Source organism: Pelodiscus sinensis, chromosome 1 (assembly GCF_052426305.1).
Source record: "Pelodiscus sinensis isolate ZL-2025 chromosome 1, ASM5242630v1, whole genome shotgun sequence".
Classification (NCBI taxonomy): domain Eukaryota; kingdom Metazoa; phylum Chordata; order Testudines; family Trionychidae; genus Pelodiscus; species Pelodiscus sinensis.
The window spans coordinates 180,999,422-181,018,192 of record NC_143052.1 but is presented as its reverse complement, the minus strand read 5'-3'; the positions used below and the strand labels follow the sequence as shown (position 1 = coordinate 181,018,192).

General features: G+C 37.3%; 1 protein-coding gene across 2 annotated transcripts in view; it reads right to left on the bottom strand.

Moving 5' to 3' along the window:
- Positions 1–18,771, bottom strand: part of NCAM2 (neural cell adhesion molecule 2) — a 545,555-nt gene that overhangs the window by 234,109 nt on the left and 292,675 nt on the right. For both annotated transcript variants that reach the window (XM_075910051.2, XM_006128839.5), the window contains exons 5-6: positions 17,370–17,507; positions 5,989–6,106 (exon numbers count right to left, since the gene is read on the bottom strand). In XM_075910051.2, the coding sequence (XP_075766166.1) occupies positions 5,989–6,106; positions 17,370–17,507 (256 nt within the window). The remainder of the gene's footprint in view (positions 1–5,988; positions 6,107–17,369; positions 17,508–18,771) is intronic.

The following is an 18,771-nucleotide window of genomic DNA, read 5'->3' as shown; positions in this document are numbered from 1 at the left end:
AGAAGTCCACATCCAAGAATAAATAAGGGAAGTGGCGGGGGGGGAGGGGGAGAGAGAAAAAGTGAAAAGAGAGGAGGGATAGCAGAAAAAAGAAGAGACAGTGAGTAGATGGTTCAAATCAGCCTGTTGTAACTATTTGAACCATCTACTCACTGTCTCTTTTTATTTTTTCTCTTTTCCCCCTCCTTTTTTATCGTTTTTCTCTCCCCCCTTCCTTCCATTATTTATTTCTAGATCCGGATGTCTAATACTCCTGTCACCTGAAGAAGTGGATTGCGCACACTAAAGCTCATGATACTAGCTACATGTTTTGTTAGTGTTTAAGGTGCTACTAGTCCAGTGTTTTTCAACCTTTATTTATAAAGTACCCCTTTTAAAAAAAAATTATAAGTACCCCCAGTACCTACAGTTTTCAGACACACAAAAGTTCTTCTACCATTGCAGCACATATGTTTAAACAACTTACTTATAGTCAGGCAGGAAATGACATTTTTGGGTGTAAAAAGTACAAAAGTAATAAAACACTGTAAAACTTTAAAACAAAAATTCAGTTTTCTCTAAATTTCAATTGTGTTGATGTACTCCCCCCCCCCCCCCCGACTTCTCTCGAGTACACCAAGGATACTTGTACCACTGATTGAGAATCAATGTACTAGTCTGTTGTTTTTTAAAGTTTTTCCTGTGACAGACTAACTCGGCTATCCCTCTGAAGCTTTTGTTATTAAAGTTCAGTCAAATTTTAATCTACTGATGCTTTCATTTTATAAATATGATAGTAACATTTATTCATCTCCTTTTCAGTGTGAGTTCCTTTATTTATTTAGCAAATTATAGCAGACTTGATTCCACACCCAGATAGTCTCTCACAATTTCCTGTGATTTCAGTAGGATATGCAGAAAGTATCTGAGGTCAAAAATGGTCCCAAAATGTCTTTTGTGATGAACATTTCCTACACTCGTGGGCTACTTTGAAGTAGGAATAAGATCCTCCGGAAAAGGGCGCTTTTTCTGGAGGATCGGGGCCAGTGTAGACGCTCTTTTCTGGCTTTTCTAAAAGCCGGAAAAAAGCGGCGGACATTTTTATTTAAATGCCGCGGGGGATATTTAAATCCCCCGCGCATTTCCCTATTGCGATTTCAAAAATTACCATGCCCCTTCCGGAAAAGGGGCCAATGTAGATGTAGCCAAGATGATTTGAAAGTAGAAACTGGGACTTCCAAGGAATGGGACAGAGTTAAATTAATAGAGAACAAACAGATACATGTAACTCATTAAAAGATTATTTCCTTTGTTGGTTGATTCTAAATCCGGTCATTAAAGATCAAATGTTTATCTGCACTGATTTCACCCAGATTACTCACATTAGTATTATTTGCAGGATCAGAGCACACCTGTCTTAAAAATTTGGGTAGTTTAATTCTGTTGGAATTCTTTACTTGCTCATTCTGCTTTAATTCCAGTGTAACTCCATGCAATACAGAGGAGTTACCCTAGATTTACAGTGAAATTTTAACTAGGCGCATTCACATGTTAAATAAAGCAAAAACTAATCCATACTGATCTTTCTTTTCATGTACCTTCCAAAACTAATATAAGCAATCTAATGGATTGGTAGAGAAACACTGACACTTTAGCTCAATTCCTTTAATTATACATCATGCAATGGAGAATGGTACTTGAATATAAAATAATGTTTATATTCCCATAGAAACATAGATAAAATAATTGGCATAGACAAATGATGATCAGTAAGTTAAAATTCTGACATGCAAATTTCATACAAAGGAGGATTTGGTTCCAATCCTGAAGCTCCTGGTTTGGTCAGCATTTTGCTTATTGAGTCAAACACTACAAAGGGCTTACAAGAGGGCTAATTGTTATTGGTACAAGGTCAGTCCATCTGTATCTCATCTGACTTCAGTGGTGAAAGACCTGTTTGTGCCAGGGCTCAATTTAACCCTTAATTGTAGCAGCCTGTGGGAAACCAAAAAGAAAATCCCAGGGGATAAATTGAAAAAATGAATTTTAACTCGGTTGGAATCTGCCTGTATTTAATCATAACAAAGGAAAGATTATATCACAATAGTCATAAATCTTTCGGTCCTTTTCAAAAGAAAAATGTCCTACTGATGTCAGTGGGAGTTTTGGCTGTGTCAGGATTAGGCCATACAAAAAATTATAGTTATATTTCCCAAAAATTCTTTAACTTAAAATAACATAAAAACAACGAACTAGGAGTAACACAATACTTCAGTAAATCAAAACTCATTATTTCATTTGAAATAATTGTTATTGTTTGCACACTAGTGTTGCTCATTCAACAGCTATTTTGGCAAAAAAAATCCCCCATATAAAGAGGATACTGAACTTTACATAAAATGTGAACCTGTTGCTCATAGAATTCAATGGGGATTGAGTAAAGGGCTCCTGACCTGATCCTGTGTGAAGAGACAGTCCTGATGAATTATGTTTACTAATAGTGAGGCAATGTAGCTAGAGTATTATTGGGAAATCCAACTAGAATTTCTGTAAAGGAGGATGACCAGTGTCCATCTCCCAAACTTGCAGGATTATCCTAAGAAAATCCCTGAAAATCCAACAAACTCTTACAGAATCCTTAATTTTGCTGGTTATCAGTGAGAAAAAAGTAATATTTTAGTTTTATTACTTCAGTTTGTGGAATCAGAAATATTTTGTTCAGTTTCTTCCTTAGTGACAAGCATGTAGCATAAATTTCCATCCCTCTATTCCTTTGACATATGGGCTACGTCTACACTGGCCCCTCTTCCGGAAGGGGCATGTAAATTTCAGCAGTCGTCGTAGGGAAATCCGCGGGGGATTTAAATATCCCCCGCGGCATTTAAATAAAAATGTCCGCCGCTTTTTTCCGGCTTTTAAAAAAGCCGGAAAAGAGTGTCTAGACTGGCCCCGATCCTCCGGAAAAAGTGCCCTTTTCCGGAGGCTCTTATTCTTACTTTGAAGAGCCTCCGGAAAAGGGCACTTTTTCCGGAGGATCGGGGCCAGTCTAGACGCTCTTTTCCGGCTTTTTTAAAAGCCGGAAAAAAGCGGCGGACATTTTTATTTAAATGCCGCGGGGGATATTTAAATCCCCCGCGGATTTCCCTACGACGACTGCTGAAATTTACATGCCCCTTCCGGAAGAGGGGCCAGTGTAGACGTAGCCTGCTTGTAAGTAACTTACAATACACTCTGCATGTTTCTAGCACTTTTTATCTTAAGATCTGTAGATGCTTTTTCTACAGTAGCTCTTTTACAGATAAACAAACTGAGGCTTTGAAAGGCTAAAAGACTTGATCAAGAGCACAGAACTCAATGGCATAGTTGTAAACAGAATACAAAGTTATGGTGCCCAAATAATACATCCCATTTCTTCTCATAGTTTAGAGTCACAGTCTGGTAATTGGCCACTCCAGATCTAGGTGTTGTCGCCAAAAATCAAAGCCTCATTTTAACAGGCATTGTAATTCCACACAGTCACAGACAGTCCCATTCCCTCAAGAGCATATAATGTAACCAGACAAAGCAAATGAAGGGCAGAAAGAGAAACAGAGAAGTGAACTGACTTCCTTAAGATCTCATAATGCAGGTCAGTGGCAGAGTGAGGAACAGAATGCAAGTCTGCTGGCTCACTAGTCTCTTTCCCATTCACTAGACCACTCAGGGCCTGATTAATTCTTCTAGAGGTATTGGATGGTTTACAACAAACATTTCCCCTTTTAGAAAGGTCATTATTCCTACAGAGGGTCGATCTGGTTCACTGAGGCTACGTCTAGACTGCAAGCCTCTTTCGAAAGAGGCTTTTTCGAAAGATACTTTTGAAAAAGCCTCTTTCGAAAAAGAGCGTCTAGACTGCAAGCAGTACTTTCGAAAAAACAAGCCGCTTTTTTGAAAGAAAGCACCCAGGCAGTCTGGATGCTCTCTTTCAAAAAAGCCCTGTTTGCATTCAAGAACGCCTTTTTTCAAAAGAGCACTTTCGAAAAAAGGCGTTCTTCCTCGTGAAATGAGGTTTTCCGCCGTCGAAAGAAAAGCCACGTTCTTTTGATTTAATTTTGAAAGAACGCAGCTGTAGTCTAGACGCAGGTGAAGTTTTTTCGAAAAAAGGCTACTTTTTTCGAAAAATCCCTCGAGTCTGGACACAGCCTAGTACAGATGGTTTGCAGAGGTCCTTCTGCAAGGTGTTTTATTTGTTTGTATACATTACCGTGATACTTTCAAATTAAAGTATACTGTAGAAATGGCACTGAAGACTGACAATTCTACACATCCCACTTCCAAAGATACACGATAACTGTGTCCCTACTTTTCATCTTGAAAATGTAAAGTAGCAAGATGAATTGTCTTCTTGCAGTGAGACAAATGAGAATATTAGGCTTTCTGATAATTCTAGAGAGTTCTGTCCAGCCAGGAGCTACATTTTATAACATGACCTCAAAGGGACACCAAGTTCCCAAACTGTGAAATGTTAGTTTGTGAATTTCCCACCACTACTTCTAATAAATTTGGGTTTATCATCATTTATTTAATTTTTGTTACATCTGATAGAAATTGAATTCTTATCTGTAATAGTGAGACAGGTAATGATGACACTTACTTGCTCCTTCCTCAATCCAAATGAATTAGCGTAATGTCAGAAAGTCAGCACACCATTTCATAGAATGATGTGCTCATTGATGATTTGGGGTGCAAGAGTCCTCAGGAGATCATCTATTCCAACCTCCTACTCAAACAGAACTGTATTATGGTTGCACTCATTTCTCATGTATACCACCTGGCCAAGTGCATGTCCTGCACTCTCTCTGTGTTTACGGTGAGTCTTCGGTGACTCTTCCCTCCAGCCGAGTCACCGGCAGTCTACATGTGAAATAAAAGAACCCCCTTCCTGGGTACAAGTCCAATAGTCTCTCAGTGCCTTCTATAATGTCTCTCAGTTTGTTTCCACTCTGGAATAGAGCAGTGCCCCAAGTCTCCTTCCCTGGAGGGAACATCTTTGCCTTCTCAGGTCTTTTCCAGCACCAGCACTTTAGCTGGATCACTATAGTCTAATTCCCCCTTCTAGGGATTCCTCAATTCCTAGGCCACTTCTCCTATTTTCTAAGGGGTGGAATTTAGGGAGGAACTGGTCCCAACCCCTGCTCTGCAGATAGCAGCTGTCTACTGGGCCTGTTCCACTGCTGCTCTAATTCATTGTGCCATCTTGGCCCTTACTTTAGGGCACTCTGAAAGATAGGCACACATCATCCCTTTGAAAGGCCACCTGGAGAGCAATTCATTCAAGTAAAAAAATGGAAACACATATCTAGTGTAAAGGTTTAACCACATAAATCTCACTGACTTCACTTGGAAGCTTTACCCAACATCTCCAAAACAGTTTCCTGTTTTTAACAGATTCACATTATATCCACAACTGCTCTGCAATTAATGAAATCAAATATCCAGATAAACTAATATAACACAAAGAAGCCATACTGTTACTGAGCATTTAGCCATTGAGAATTTTACTGAGTATTTTACTGAGAAGCCACTTGTTACTAAGTGTTTGGCTACACTGGAAGACCTGATGACTTAAATCAGCTTAAGAGATATATTCTTTTACAATGTATTAGTGTATTATATGATATTGTTACTCTGTGTGTTGGTCATGTATTTATAGCATTACATACTTTGTTATTTTAGGTAGCTGGAGTCTGAACATTTCATGGAGAATTCAGAAATATATCTTTTTTCTTAAAATCAGAGGTTCTTACATTTTATTTGTTATTCCTTTAATACAAGACACATTAAAATATAAGTTAGATATTTTCTAAATTCTCTTTTTTAATGAAAACCATGGTTTGGACAAATATGTTATTTCATTTATTTAGCAATGCCTGTTAACCACATAAAACAATAGGGTAGTTTATTTTAGTAAGATACAAACTGATAACACATTTCAAATCTTTCTGATACACAGCTCTAAACTGAACTTACCTATACCAGCTGATTTCAGGTTCAGGAGAGCCAATGGCTCTACAGAATAAAGTAACTGCCTCTCCCCGATCTGCAGTGGCATTAAAGGACTTCTGTAGCAACGTAATTGCTGGAGGAACTGAAGGAAATGTAACAAAAAAAAATACACACACATGTGAGATAACTAAAATATAGTCATTTTCAATTGTTTCTGTGGAAACTTTGAATAGATTCATCCTTATTAAGCATTTGATATACAAACACAAATTGAAGTCTGCCTACAGTATCAGATAACACTAAGATATATGCATTGTTATATTTCGTTCAGACAATGTTAACCATGATTATTTCATTTTAATGTTATCAGAACTCCTGTATATGGTTTCTTTTTAAGTAAATGAACAATAAAATGAATATAAGTATCTTCTTCTGCTGAGCTCTTTCATTAAATATGATTTAAAAGTAGCTGAATGACCATAGCTACTGTGTGCATATCAGTGCAGAGATACTTGTTAGTGTTAATTAAACTACCTGAGATGAAAAATTTCTCACTTTAATCCTCCCTCTTTGACACAATTATGCAGCTGACAAGCAATGATGCACTGATGTGAGACAGCATTTTCAAATTAGCTGTCAACCCATAATGTTTGTCTTGATTAAACATATTTAATTCTTCTAAATAAAATACAGAATATTTTCTAGAATATCATCAGTTTAAAATGGTGCATTGTGATAGAGTTCTGCATATACAATCTATATTTCACGTTATTTTTCCAAAAATTCTAATTAATATGTCCCGTGAATTACATATTTTGCATTTTTGACATGATGGAGTTATTACTAAAACAAAGGTACCTTGGAGTGTTCACCTCAACAACATTCATAATAAAAAGCAGTTTCAAGAAACAATAAAGCAGATGTAATTTAATAGCTCCACTCATTATACTAATTTTATTACTCTACTGGAGTGGTCTTAAGATGGATGATATGAATATTAATTACCATAAGATTCACACTCAAGATGAATTTTATTATTAGAGAAGCCATACTTAGACATCTCTGATAGATAATCAAAAATCCTATCCTTTGCAGCCAAGCAAAGTTGAAATCAGATGTGTTCTTTCTTGTACCATACCAAGAGGGACTTGGATTTTCTGCCACCAAGTTCACTTTGCTCTGCTACTCGACTTCCACTTGTACTGGAACTCCATTTGCCAAAGTAAGGGAAGGAAAGGGGTGGGTTGGAGGAGGAGAGAAGAGCAAGTTTCCACCAAGCCCAATTCTGTACTGGCAAAGACATATCAGCAGGATAATTTAGAGCTGCCCCTGTGCACCTTTACCTTATGAAGTGACTATTGGGGGAGGATCAGAGAACTACAAATAGCTCCCTATCAGTCTACTCCCTCCACTGTACCCAAATCCTGTTTGGCCACTGGAGAGAATCAAGCCCTGTTTATGTAACACAAAGACTTGATTTTCACTGATCAATCTCTGCCTCCCACTTTCCAATTCAAAATATCTACATGGCAGCTGAACACTTTCTTATATGGCAAAACAATGGAAAAGCATTTAATGAATTTGTATTTATTCTGTGATGTTCTAGTTCTTGTACCTGAGGAAAAACCAAAACCAAATAGTCATCTGGGTCTATGTGGACTATCAGCTAGTTCTCAATTGACCACAAACTCGACTGAACTGAAGAATTTTAGAATTATAGACATAATTCAGCAAAATTGCTTAATCATTTCAAATGTTCAAAAAGAAAGATACTGAAGTAATTTCATTCTCACCCTAATTTTTCCTTTATAGACACAAGACTTGCAAATATGTGAGCTTCCCATACATCCTGTATGATCTGTAATTTTATTTTTGGTCTACTCCTGTTTGGTAACTTTAGGATAAGATGGTGATAAAGAGGAAGACAGAGAAGAAAGCAACAATGTAAACCTACACACTTAGGGTACATCTACACAGTAGGGCAAAACTTTCGTTAAGCTACACAACTTCAGCTATGTCAATTGTGTAGCTTAAGTTGAAATAGCTTAATTTGGCTTTCGTTGATGTCTAAAACAGAAGCATGTTAAAGGAAAAACTCTCTTCCTTCGACTTCCCTTACTCCTCGTGAAATAAGGGTTACTAGGAGTCGGAGTAAAAAGTCCTCCAGCTTGCCATTATTTTGAAATAAAGGCTTGTAGTGCAGACACGTACTACGTTATTTTGGAATAACATCAGTTATGTCGAAATAACGCTGCTGTTGAGACATGCCTTTATATTCAACAGGCACTGCTAACAGGGAAAGCAATTCTTTGCCTCTAAGACTCATGATACAGTGGATGAAATCCTGGGCCCTTCCCAGAGTCAATGGGGATCTTGCTATTGACTCCAGTACAGCCAGGATTTCACCCAATACATTTTTATTCCCAGAGGTCAAAGAAATCTGACAAAACACTTATATTGAAATTTGTAGGCACTTATTTTTTTAACTTTTTTTAGTAACAGTTTCCCTTTTCAGAAAAACATAGCATGTTTCCTGTCCTGTTTCACATCCATTTTTAAAGCAGATATTAAGAATTTACTGTAAATACTGGTACAGCAAGATGCTACAAATTGGTCACTGCTGCCAATGGGAAAGGATACATTACAATTATATTTCAAAAGAGATCATACAAATAAAATGCTTTTCAATTTATTACCAACTAAAAATTCTACTATTAAGTGGAAACTAATATTGATATATCAAACAGATTTTGCAAAAAAATCCTTTTCAGTTTTCCTTAGTTAACATACATTGTGCATTTCACCTATACTACAACATTAACATGACAAGTCTACTGAATAATCATTTAGTACTAAACTGGCTCTTGAAGGGCTCAGAGCCCATACGTCTTTCTTTTGTCATCCAACAAAACTAATTAGAGAGAATAATTTGTGGAAGACAGATCATCAGGAGAAACAAACCTTAAAATGATGTGTGGATGGATTTGGTTTTCATTGTTTAATGTCAGTAAATGTCAATTTCCCCATACACAAATAAATCAATGAAAAATACTGAAATCAATATTAATAAAAAATAAAGACAGACAACAAAAAAAAGGTGTTCTTTGAAAACTGAGTGTCCCACCTTAACGTTGGTGAAACATTTTAACACTGGCATTGGACCAGAGGTATCATTTAGAAAGGTGACCACAGACTTCCCCATCAATTGTTTTCCATGATTGTGAAAATGAAAATCTATAACAATTGAAAAAAAAATGCTTGTAACCCATAATCTCACACAACTGTGAAAATTTAAGTTGATTAAAAAACTTAAAAAAAGTTTTAAAATAAAACATAGATGCTACCCATTGAAACTGTATGAAAAACATTGAAGTCTGCCATGTCTACATATAATTTCTTCATCAACTTTACTCAGAATAAAATGTGGTCTACACCCAGGAAGGCCAAAAAAAAGTCTAGGTCCCTTGGCAAGCTGTGTGTGTTTGGGTCTGGTTCTGGCTCTTAGAAAGGGAAAGGCCTTGGGCAGAATGGGCAGTGATGGGGTCTAGCTTCCCCCTGCCAGCCCTTGAGTCCTGTGCATAGCTTATTGCTCAGATCCCACTGGCTGGGGCTCTAGTGGCAATTTGAAGTGTCAGGAGCCCTGGGTCATTTTGAATCACCAGGCTCCAGGGCACTTTTCCCCTTTACTTCCTCCCTTGTCAGCTAGCCTGCCTATAGCCCTGATACAAACCATTATGGATACATTTTCTGCTGCAAAATGGGTTTTTCACCCTTGAAAATTCCTTGATGGGTTTGTTTTTGTGTTCATCAGGCCTACCATCCAGGTTAAGTTTTGGTACCCACAATCAACTTATGTCTTACTTTTGCCTTTTTGGCAATGAGATACAGCCACAAAAAATAATTTTATCCTGCTATTGTAGACTCAAGGGCCCAAATTAGTGTCCCATTCCTTTGAAAATGTAGTCCTAACTGGCTTACTCTGACGTATATTTGATTCTGAAAATACTTGGAACTTGAGTTCCAAAATTCAAGCCAGATAGTAGGTCTACATTCAGGCTGTGACCTGGTGAACATAAAAATATGCCCATCATGGAATTTTATAGGGCAAATACATAAGTGTTAAATGGAGAAGGAGCCTAATTTGTACCAGAAAATGAGTCCTTAAATGTTTGTTCCAGGGGAGCAGATCATGCCAGATTCTATATAATTTCTCAATAACCCCATCCATTTAAAAGGAAAGTGTTAGCAAAGAGAATTTCATTGTGGAAGAAGGATTTCAGATAGTTTGTTTATTAGCAACATGATTCCCATGCACAATTGGATCAACGTCTGGCAGAGAACAAAAGAGGAATGGCAGGAGAAATAGGCCCTGAAGGTTTGCACACAACCTGACGTAACCCAGGATTCATAAATTAAAATTAGCAAAGTTGTTTTGCTTAAAGAACAAGTTATTCCAAGGCAAACAAATGCAGTGTGATGAATAGGGAAATCATGCCTTACTAATCTGCTAGAGTTCTTTGAGGAGTAGTCAACGAACATGTGGACAAGGGGGATCCAGTGGATATAGTGTACTTATATTTCCAGAAAGCCTTTGACAAGGTCCCTCACCAAAGGCTCTTAAGTAAAGTTAGCTGCAATGGAATAAGAGGGAAGGTTCTCTCATGGATTGAGAACTGATTAAACAAAGGGTAGGAATAAATGGTAAGTTTTCAGAATGGAGAGAGCTAACTAATGGGCTCTCCCAAGAGTCTGTCCTGGGACCCATCCTATTCAACTTATTTATAAACGATCTAGAGAAAGAGGTAAACAGAGAGGTGGCAAAATTTGCAGATGATACCAAACTGCTCAAGATAGTTAAGACTAAAGCAGACTGTGAAGAGCTTCATAAAGATCTCACCAAACTAAGTGATTGGGCAACAAAATGGCAAATGAAATGTAATGTTGACAAATGTAAAGTAATGCTCATTGGAAAACATACTCCCAACTATATATACAATATGATGGGGACAAATTTGGCTACAGCTACTCAAGAGAGAGATCTTGGAGTCATTGTGGATAGTTCTCTGAAAACATCCACTCAGTGTGACATGGCAGTGAAAAAAGCAAATAGAATGTTAGGAGTCATTAAAAAAGGGATAGAGAATAAGACAGAAAATTTCTTATTGCCTCTATATAAAACCATGGTATGCCCACATCTTGAACACTGCACACAGATGTGGTCATCTCATCTCAAAAAAGATATATTGGCATTGGAAAAGGTTCAGAAAAGGGCAACAAAAATGATTAGGGGTTTGGAATGGGTCCCATATGAAGAGAGATTAAAAAAACTTGGATTTTTCAGCTTAGCAAAGAGGAGACTAAGGGAGGATATGATAGAGGTCTATAAAATCATGACTGGTATGGAAAAAGTGAATAAGGAAAAGATATTTACTTATTCCCACAACATAAGAACTAGGGGTCATCAAATAAAATTAACAGGCAACAGGTTTAAAACAAACAAAAGGAAGTTTTTCTTCACTCAGCGCATAGTCAACCTGTGGAACTACTTGCCAGAGGATGCGGTGAAGGCTAGAATTTTAACAGGGTTCAAAAATGAGCTAGGTAGATTAACGGAGGTTAGGTCCATCAATGGCTATTAGCCTCTGTTTCTCTGGAAGTTGGTGACAGGGGAGGGATCACATGATGATTACCTGTTGTGATCCCTCCATCTTGATGTGAAGAAAATTCTGGAGAAAAGACTTGCATCCATAATCAAATATTATTCACAAGTTACAAGGGGAATTTTTATTTCTTTTTAGTGTAGTTTGAGAACCATAATATCAAGATATTCAGCAGAGGGTCTCTGTCATCCCGTTGTGGCTAGAATGTTGAGTAATAGACATATTTATTCCATAAGCAAGTGACCTAACCTGCACCTTTATGAAGAGATACTGTTGGGTTTCAAATCATTCCTTTATTTTATATTACCATTTCCATGTATTTTATCTGTGAGTAATGCTATGACAACCAGACACACTTAAGCTAGTCTTCTCTAGGACTGCAACCTCTGACTGTACTACCAACTAAGGGATGGGAGGGAAAGGGAATCAAAAAATACAACATTCATCCTCTCCCCAAAACACAGGGAATCATCTCTAAATGCAATAAACACAAGATATGAGATCCTAATATTTATACTCTAGCACTGGATTATTTTCCGTTTATATCATAGTTACAAAGCAAGATTCATCTTCTGAACTTTCCTACTTGGTATGATAAGTGTATCCTAAAAATCCCTTTCTCCGGTGTCAAACACTGCTGTCTTCCCTACTTCTATTACCTTTACACTATTACTTGTCTCTCCTTCCCATGTGTCAAACTCACAATTCCCACCTTATCTCTACCTTCATCCTGGGACTTCTATGGTCCACATCATCTCTTGCCATACTCCAGGACTCCGAGGTCCTTCTCCTCCTCCGTTACTTACAACTGATGTGTCCCCAGCTTATAATTAAAATTCTTGTTATTTATCCCTAAATGCATAACCTTACACTTCTCACTATTAAATTTCATCCTATTGCTATCACTCCAATTTACAAGATCATCCAGATCTTCCTGTATGATATCCCGATCCTTTTCTGAATTGGCAATAGCTCCCAACTTTGTGTCATCTGCAAATTTTATTAGGACACTTCCACTTTTGGTGCCAAGATCAGCAATAAAAAGATTAAATAAAATTGGCCCCAAAACTGATTCCTGAGGAACTCAGCTAATAACCTTTCTCCAACCTGACAGTTCACCTTTCAGTATGACCCGCTGTAGTCTCCCCTTTAACCAGTTGCTTATCCACCTCTCAACTTTCATATTAATCCCTATCTTTTCCAATTTAACCAATAATTCCCCATGTGGTACTGTATCAAATGCCTTACTAAAGTCGAGGTAGATTAGATCCACTGCATTTCCTTTATCTAAAAAATCTGTTACTTTCTCAAAAAAGGAGATCAGGTTGGTTTGGCATGATCTACCTTTTGTAAAACCATGTTGTAATTTGTCCCAATTGCCATTAGCCTCAATGTCTCTAACTACTTTCTCCTTCAAAATTTTTTCCAGGATCTTACATACTACAGATGTCAAACTAACAGGCCTATAGCTACCCGGGTCGCTTTTTTTCCCTTTCTTAAAAATCAGAACTATATGAGCAATTCTCCAGTCAAATGGTACAACCCCTGAGTTTAGAGATTTATTAAAAATGTTTGCTAATGGACTTGCAAGTTCATGTGCCAGTTCCTTTAATATTCTTGGATGAAGACCATCTGGGCCCTCCGATTTACTCCCATTAAGCTGTTCAAGTTTGGCTTTCACCTCTGATATGGTAATATCTACCTCCTTATCCTCAGTCCCATTTGATAACTTACTATTATCCCTAAGCTCTTCATTAGCCTCATTAAAGACTGAAGCAAAGTATTTGTTCAAATATTGGGCCATTCCTAGATTATCCTTAACCTCTACTCCATCCTTAGTAATTAGTGATCCTACTTCTTTTTTTTGTTTTTTTCCTATTTATATGGCTATAAAAAGCTTTTGCTATTGGTTTTAATTCCCTTTGCAAGGTCCAACTCAACCTGACTTTTAGGTGCTTGTATGGTTCCCTCACCCGCTTTCCTGTTCCCAAAACTTCAAAGTATTGTAACTATTATCCCTGTATATGCAATTTGTTCCTTTTTAAAACTGCCTTCTTTACTTATTCACTCTCCATTCTGGCACTTCCCTAATTTCAAGAATTCAAATGTCCAAGGAGCGTAAGGGCATGTCTAGACTTCATCCCTCTGTCAGCAAAGGGATGCAGATTAGGCAGATTGACATTGCAAATAAAGCGGGGATTTAAATATCCCATGCGTAATTTTCATAAAAATGGTTGCCGCGTTTTGCCAACTCAGCACTTTGTCAGTAAAAAGTGGCAGTCTAGAGGGGGATCTGTCAAGAAACAAAGGCTTTTTTGACAGATCCTGTAAACCTCCTTGCAGGCCTTCTTTCTTGACAGATCCCCCTCTAGACTGCTGCTTTTTGTGGACAAAGTGCTGAGTTGGTAAAAAACGGCTGCCATTTATGCAAATTAGGCACGGGACATTTAAATCCCTGCTTCATTTGCAATGTTGACCTGCCTAATCTACATCCCTCTGAGGACAGAGGGATGCAGTCTAGACACACTCTAAGTGTAAGGCAAAGGAAGGATTTAGAAAACAATTGGGGGTTCAGCAGTAAAGGGTGGGCAGATATTCTGTGCAGGGGTAACTGAGAGATGCTCCTCAATCAACCTTTTCCTGAACAGCATAATTAAAACAGCATAAAAATAACAAAGGTTTCACAAAGCTTCAAAGCTAGATAGTATCTATACATGAATCAGACTTGCATAGCTTTCCTATCCTTATTTAGTATTACTGAAACTATTTGACTATCATGAAAGTTATTATTTTTTAATTTTATGGAAAAGGGGGAGGTATTGTGCAGCTGCACTTGTGAAAGTTTCACAGGCATAGAAAATTGATCCATAGAAATTTTTCTTTCTAGTTAGGTGTCATTGCAATTTGTTTTTATATATTTTTTTTGCAATGTTACTTTAAAGGCCAGCTGGGAATATACTCAGTGCATTTAGCTTCATCTTAGATAAACCAGTCATCCCGATAAATTAAGCAGGAGAAATCCTTAATCAATATCACTCTACAATGTGAAATGCTTTTAGCATTGCTCAGTTGGTAATTCTTTTTGCCTTTAGATCATGACACTGAGTTCAAAGCTAGAAGTGTTCACTGATAAAAGATGTAAAGTCAGATTCAGACTGATGTGAAGTGGTGCAACTCTATTGACATCATAAACTCACACCAGGTTAGAATTTGGCCTACCATTTTTAATACAATACATTGTGCCAAACACAGCCTTCCTCTGTCTCTTTTTAAGTCCAGTTTTAAGTGAAAGATCCCACAGCACTCTTCAAAATGAGAAGGAGGTAAGCCAACGGTTCAAATGTCCATGCTGTGGGTGAATTCACTGTGTAATGGTTGCTCTTTTTCTGTACACAGTAACTGGACTAATAGCATTTTATCTCATTCACTTTGTGAAACATTCAAGGATACCAGAAGCATTCAATGCATTATATGCTCCAAAGCTTTTTTATTCTCTTCAAAATACCCTTTTTATATATCATAGTAAAGGATTTTTTTTTAAAAAAAAGTATGAGAAACCCAGTCATAGAGAATTTGTTTGTATTTGATCTGTATTTGTGTGCTTCCCAGCTCGTATACACTTACCTGTGCTAGCCTGCTAACAAACAAACAAACAAACAAACAAACAAACAAACAAACAAAAGTGTAGCCTGGAAACACAGGCGATTGCTTCAACTAGGTACCTGTGTGTGTTTTTGTAGAGGGCATGGGGTGGGTGTTTATGTATTTAGAAAGCTAGATGAAGCCATTCCCCTGCAATCCCAGCTACGCTGCTACTTTTAGTGCACTTATTCAAGCCGAGCTATCCCAGATATATCTATGTCAATTGAGAATCACGCATCCTGGCTCAAAGAAAGATGTACATAGAAATGTGATACAGTACATACCATAAGCTAGACTAGTGGTGGGAAACCTGTGACCAGAGGACCACACACAGCCCATTGGGGTTCTATGTATGGTTCCCAAGACATTCTGCTGGTTTCCATTCATACAGAGTCCCCTCCCCCCCCCCACTGGTATTACTGAAGTGACATGCATGTAAACCAAGGGCACATAAAGTGAGGTGCAAGTGAGGTGCATGTGCATGTGGATTGCACACAACATTGACTGTGAGAGCCATTAGTTCCCCCTGCATCCAATCAAAGCACTGCTACAGTTCAACTGGCACACCCTGCAAATTCTAGGTATATGAATGGAAACCAGCAGAATGTCTTGGGAACCATACATAGAATCCCAATGGGCTGTGTGTGGCCCTCTGTTCCTATCTCAGGAAATCATCCTGTTTACAACAATCTTGTGGTCCACTAAGATGAAGGAGGGTTACTCATGTGGGCCATTCACTAGCTTTGGTTGCCCACTGCTGAGATAGACTATGTGAATTGCATATAGCTAGGATTCAGAAGCATTTCTTAAAGAGGAAACAAAAGGAAGAATTTTCCCCACTATACAAGAACTCCTATACTTTCTCATGGTGCATAGCACATTCTTCTGCCCTCTCCCCCACTCCCTTTCTGTGCACAATCAATAACAATCTAACAATGTATTTCTGTAAATATCACAGCTCTTGTTTATAGCTATGGATTTAAGGAATGCCTTTGCAATGAGTAACTTTTACTCATACAAACAATCCAGACTTCAGTAGTCTGTTACTCAAGTGAGTAAGGATTTGCAGGACAGGGCAATTGAGAAACAAAGCATTAGATATTAGAAATGGCACTCAGAAACTTAGGAGCTAGTACAACAGAAAAACCTAAGTGAGATGGAACTTTGCTGGCCAACACATGAATAAAGACCCATTTACTTACGTTTTATTGTGCTGACACAAACTAACTCCAAGGTCAACCGACATACTCAGTTTTATGCCTGTACTTTCATATTCCTCAAAAGATTTTATATTTTTTCAAAATGTATAATGACTTAAATAATGGCAATGGTCAGTGTCATATCCAGTTAATTCAACTGTAGTCCTACAGTTAAAAAATATTGCCACGGTGTTTAACCAGATTTTAAATACACAATCCATAAACAATAGTGCTACACTTAACCTGAATAACTATATAAAATGAAGTGGTTTATAACAACCTCTGACAAGTACTGTAACATGTATACCTAAGCAAATGCATGTTATGATCTGAACTCTAATCTTGGGTTGATTAAAATATATACATCCTTCACAGGATATAGCCAAACAACTATATTTGCACATAACATTTACATACATTTATACCATTAAAGAAGATATGAAATCTCCTTAACTATATACTTATTAAACATAAAATCCCACATAATGTAAACCTCCTAATATATAAATTGTAAACAGCGAACAACTCAAATTTTATTTTTTTGAAAAATGCAACTTTTATGGTATGGGGTTGATATTGCCATAAATGGCCTAATTAAGAAAGCTTAGACAGTGATAAACCTGGTTAATATATTGTTATTACACCAGTCCCCAAGTTACGAACACATTGACTTACGACTGTTCGTATTTACAACCAACGCCCTATATAGCTGGAACCCGAGTTATGAACAAAATCCGCACCTACGAACAGCACGACCATACATAAGTGAATGTAATCTGACTTACAAACAGATCAAGTTACGACCTAGTGTTTGGTATGACTCATTCGTAAGTCGGGGACCGGCTGTATAACTGATGAAAGCATGTTCTGATTTCAACTTCAGAAACATCATTTTACATCTTACCGTTCACAATAACAGTAATATCCCGAAAGTCGATTTCTCCTCTAGCTTCCACTCTTCCTTCACATCTATATATTCCTTCATCACTTTTATTGATATTAAGAATCTGGAGATTGTTATTTGCTAACATTGCAAATCGATCTAGAAAGTTATGTAAAGAATAAAGTGGTATCAGTAAATTAAAAGTGTTTGGAATACTAATTTAAATTAAGATTAATAATCACATCTGACCAGATCAAATGGTTCCATCAACAAAACGAAAGGTCATGATATCATCTGCATGTTTTGTTAGTCTATAAAGTGCTTCCAGACCATTTTCTTGCTGTTTTTTTCTGTAACAGACTCACTCGGCTACCCCCTGAAGATCATAAATTAAGTTATTCCACCCTAGAGTGCATTGATTTATTTTTTGTTTAACATCAGATATGGTTTTTTTCAATATAAAATAGAAATTCTGTTGTTGTTCTGTGTATTTTTGCTACAGAATTGTTACTGCGGTGTCAATAGAAGCACAATATACATGTAGTACATTAAACCAAATATTAAATACTGTGCTATTTTTAAAGAAAATATAGTAAATGCAGTCTCCCTTATACAATACTCAGTTGTTTCCAATGACCAACGAAAATGAGAATCTTGCTTTTCTAGATAAAGTTAATGAGTGAAATCTTGGTTCTATTTAAATTAATGATAACACTGACAGTGACTGCAATATGGGTAGTATTTCCTCCAATACAACATCACTTATATACAATTCTGCAACTTATTATTATGTATGGGCAGACCTCAAAGAACTTCCTGATTGTAGTAGGTCTCCACCCACATGAAACAAGTTGCAAATTTCAGATTTTCTTGCACATGTTATATAAAGATCACAATATCACGAATGTGCAAGTTAGGTTTTTCATGTTGGTGTATGTAGTAGACCAAAACACTATTTACATACAGTAATTCTAAACCATACAACAATGCCATTTCCAGCAAGTTGTAACTGTACAAATGACAGACTTATGAAATGCGAACATTGCAATGGTGAATAGAATAATTTGTGCAGGACATGTTCACGCTAGCCTTGGTAGCTTGTTTGTCTTGTGGCTGACTGCCACCTGTTTAAGAGATCTATATAGCTCCATTTAACCTTGCTGTATTTGTAATAGGCACTATACAGTAAATTGCGGACATTGTGAACCGAACAACATTTGATATAAAAACATTGCAGGCCACCTGCATCACCAGTACCAGTCTCCTGCTGCCTACACAATCACACTGTAATTCATGACAATTAAGCTTTTGAGACTGACATTATAGGTACTCTACAGAATGTGCTCAGAGAGTTCTACATTCCATTCAACTATGGAGCTGTTACATCAAACTTCAAGGATACAGCATCAAGTCAAGAAAGAAT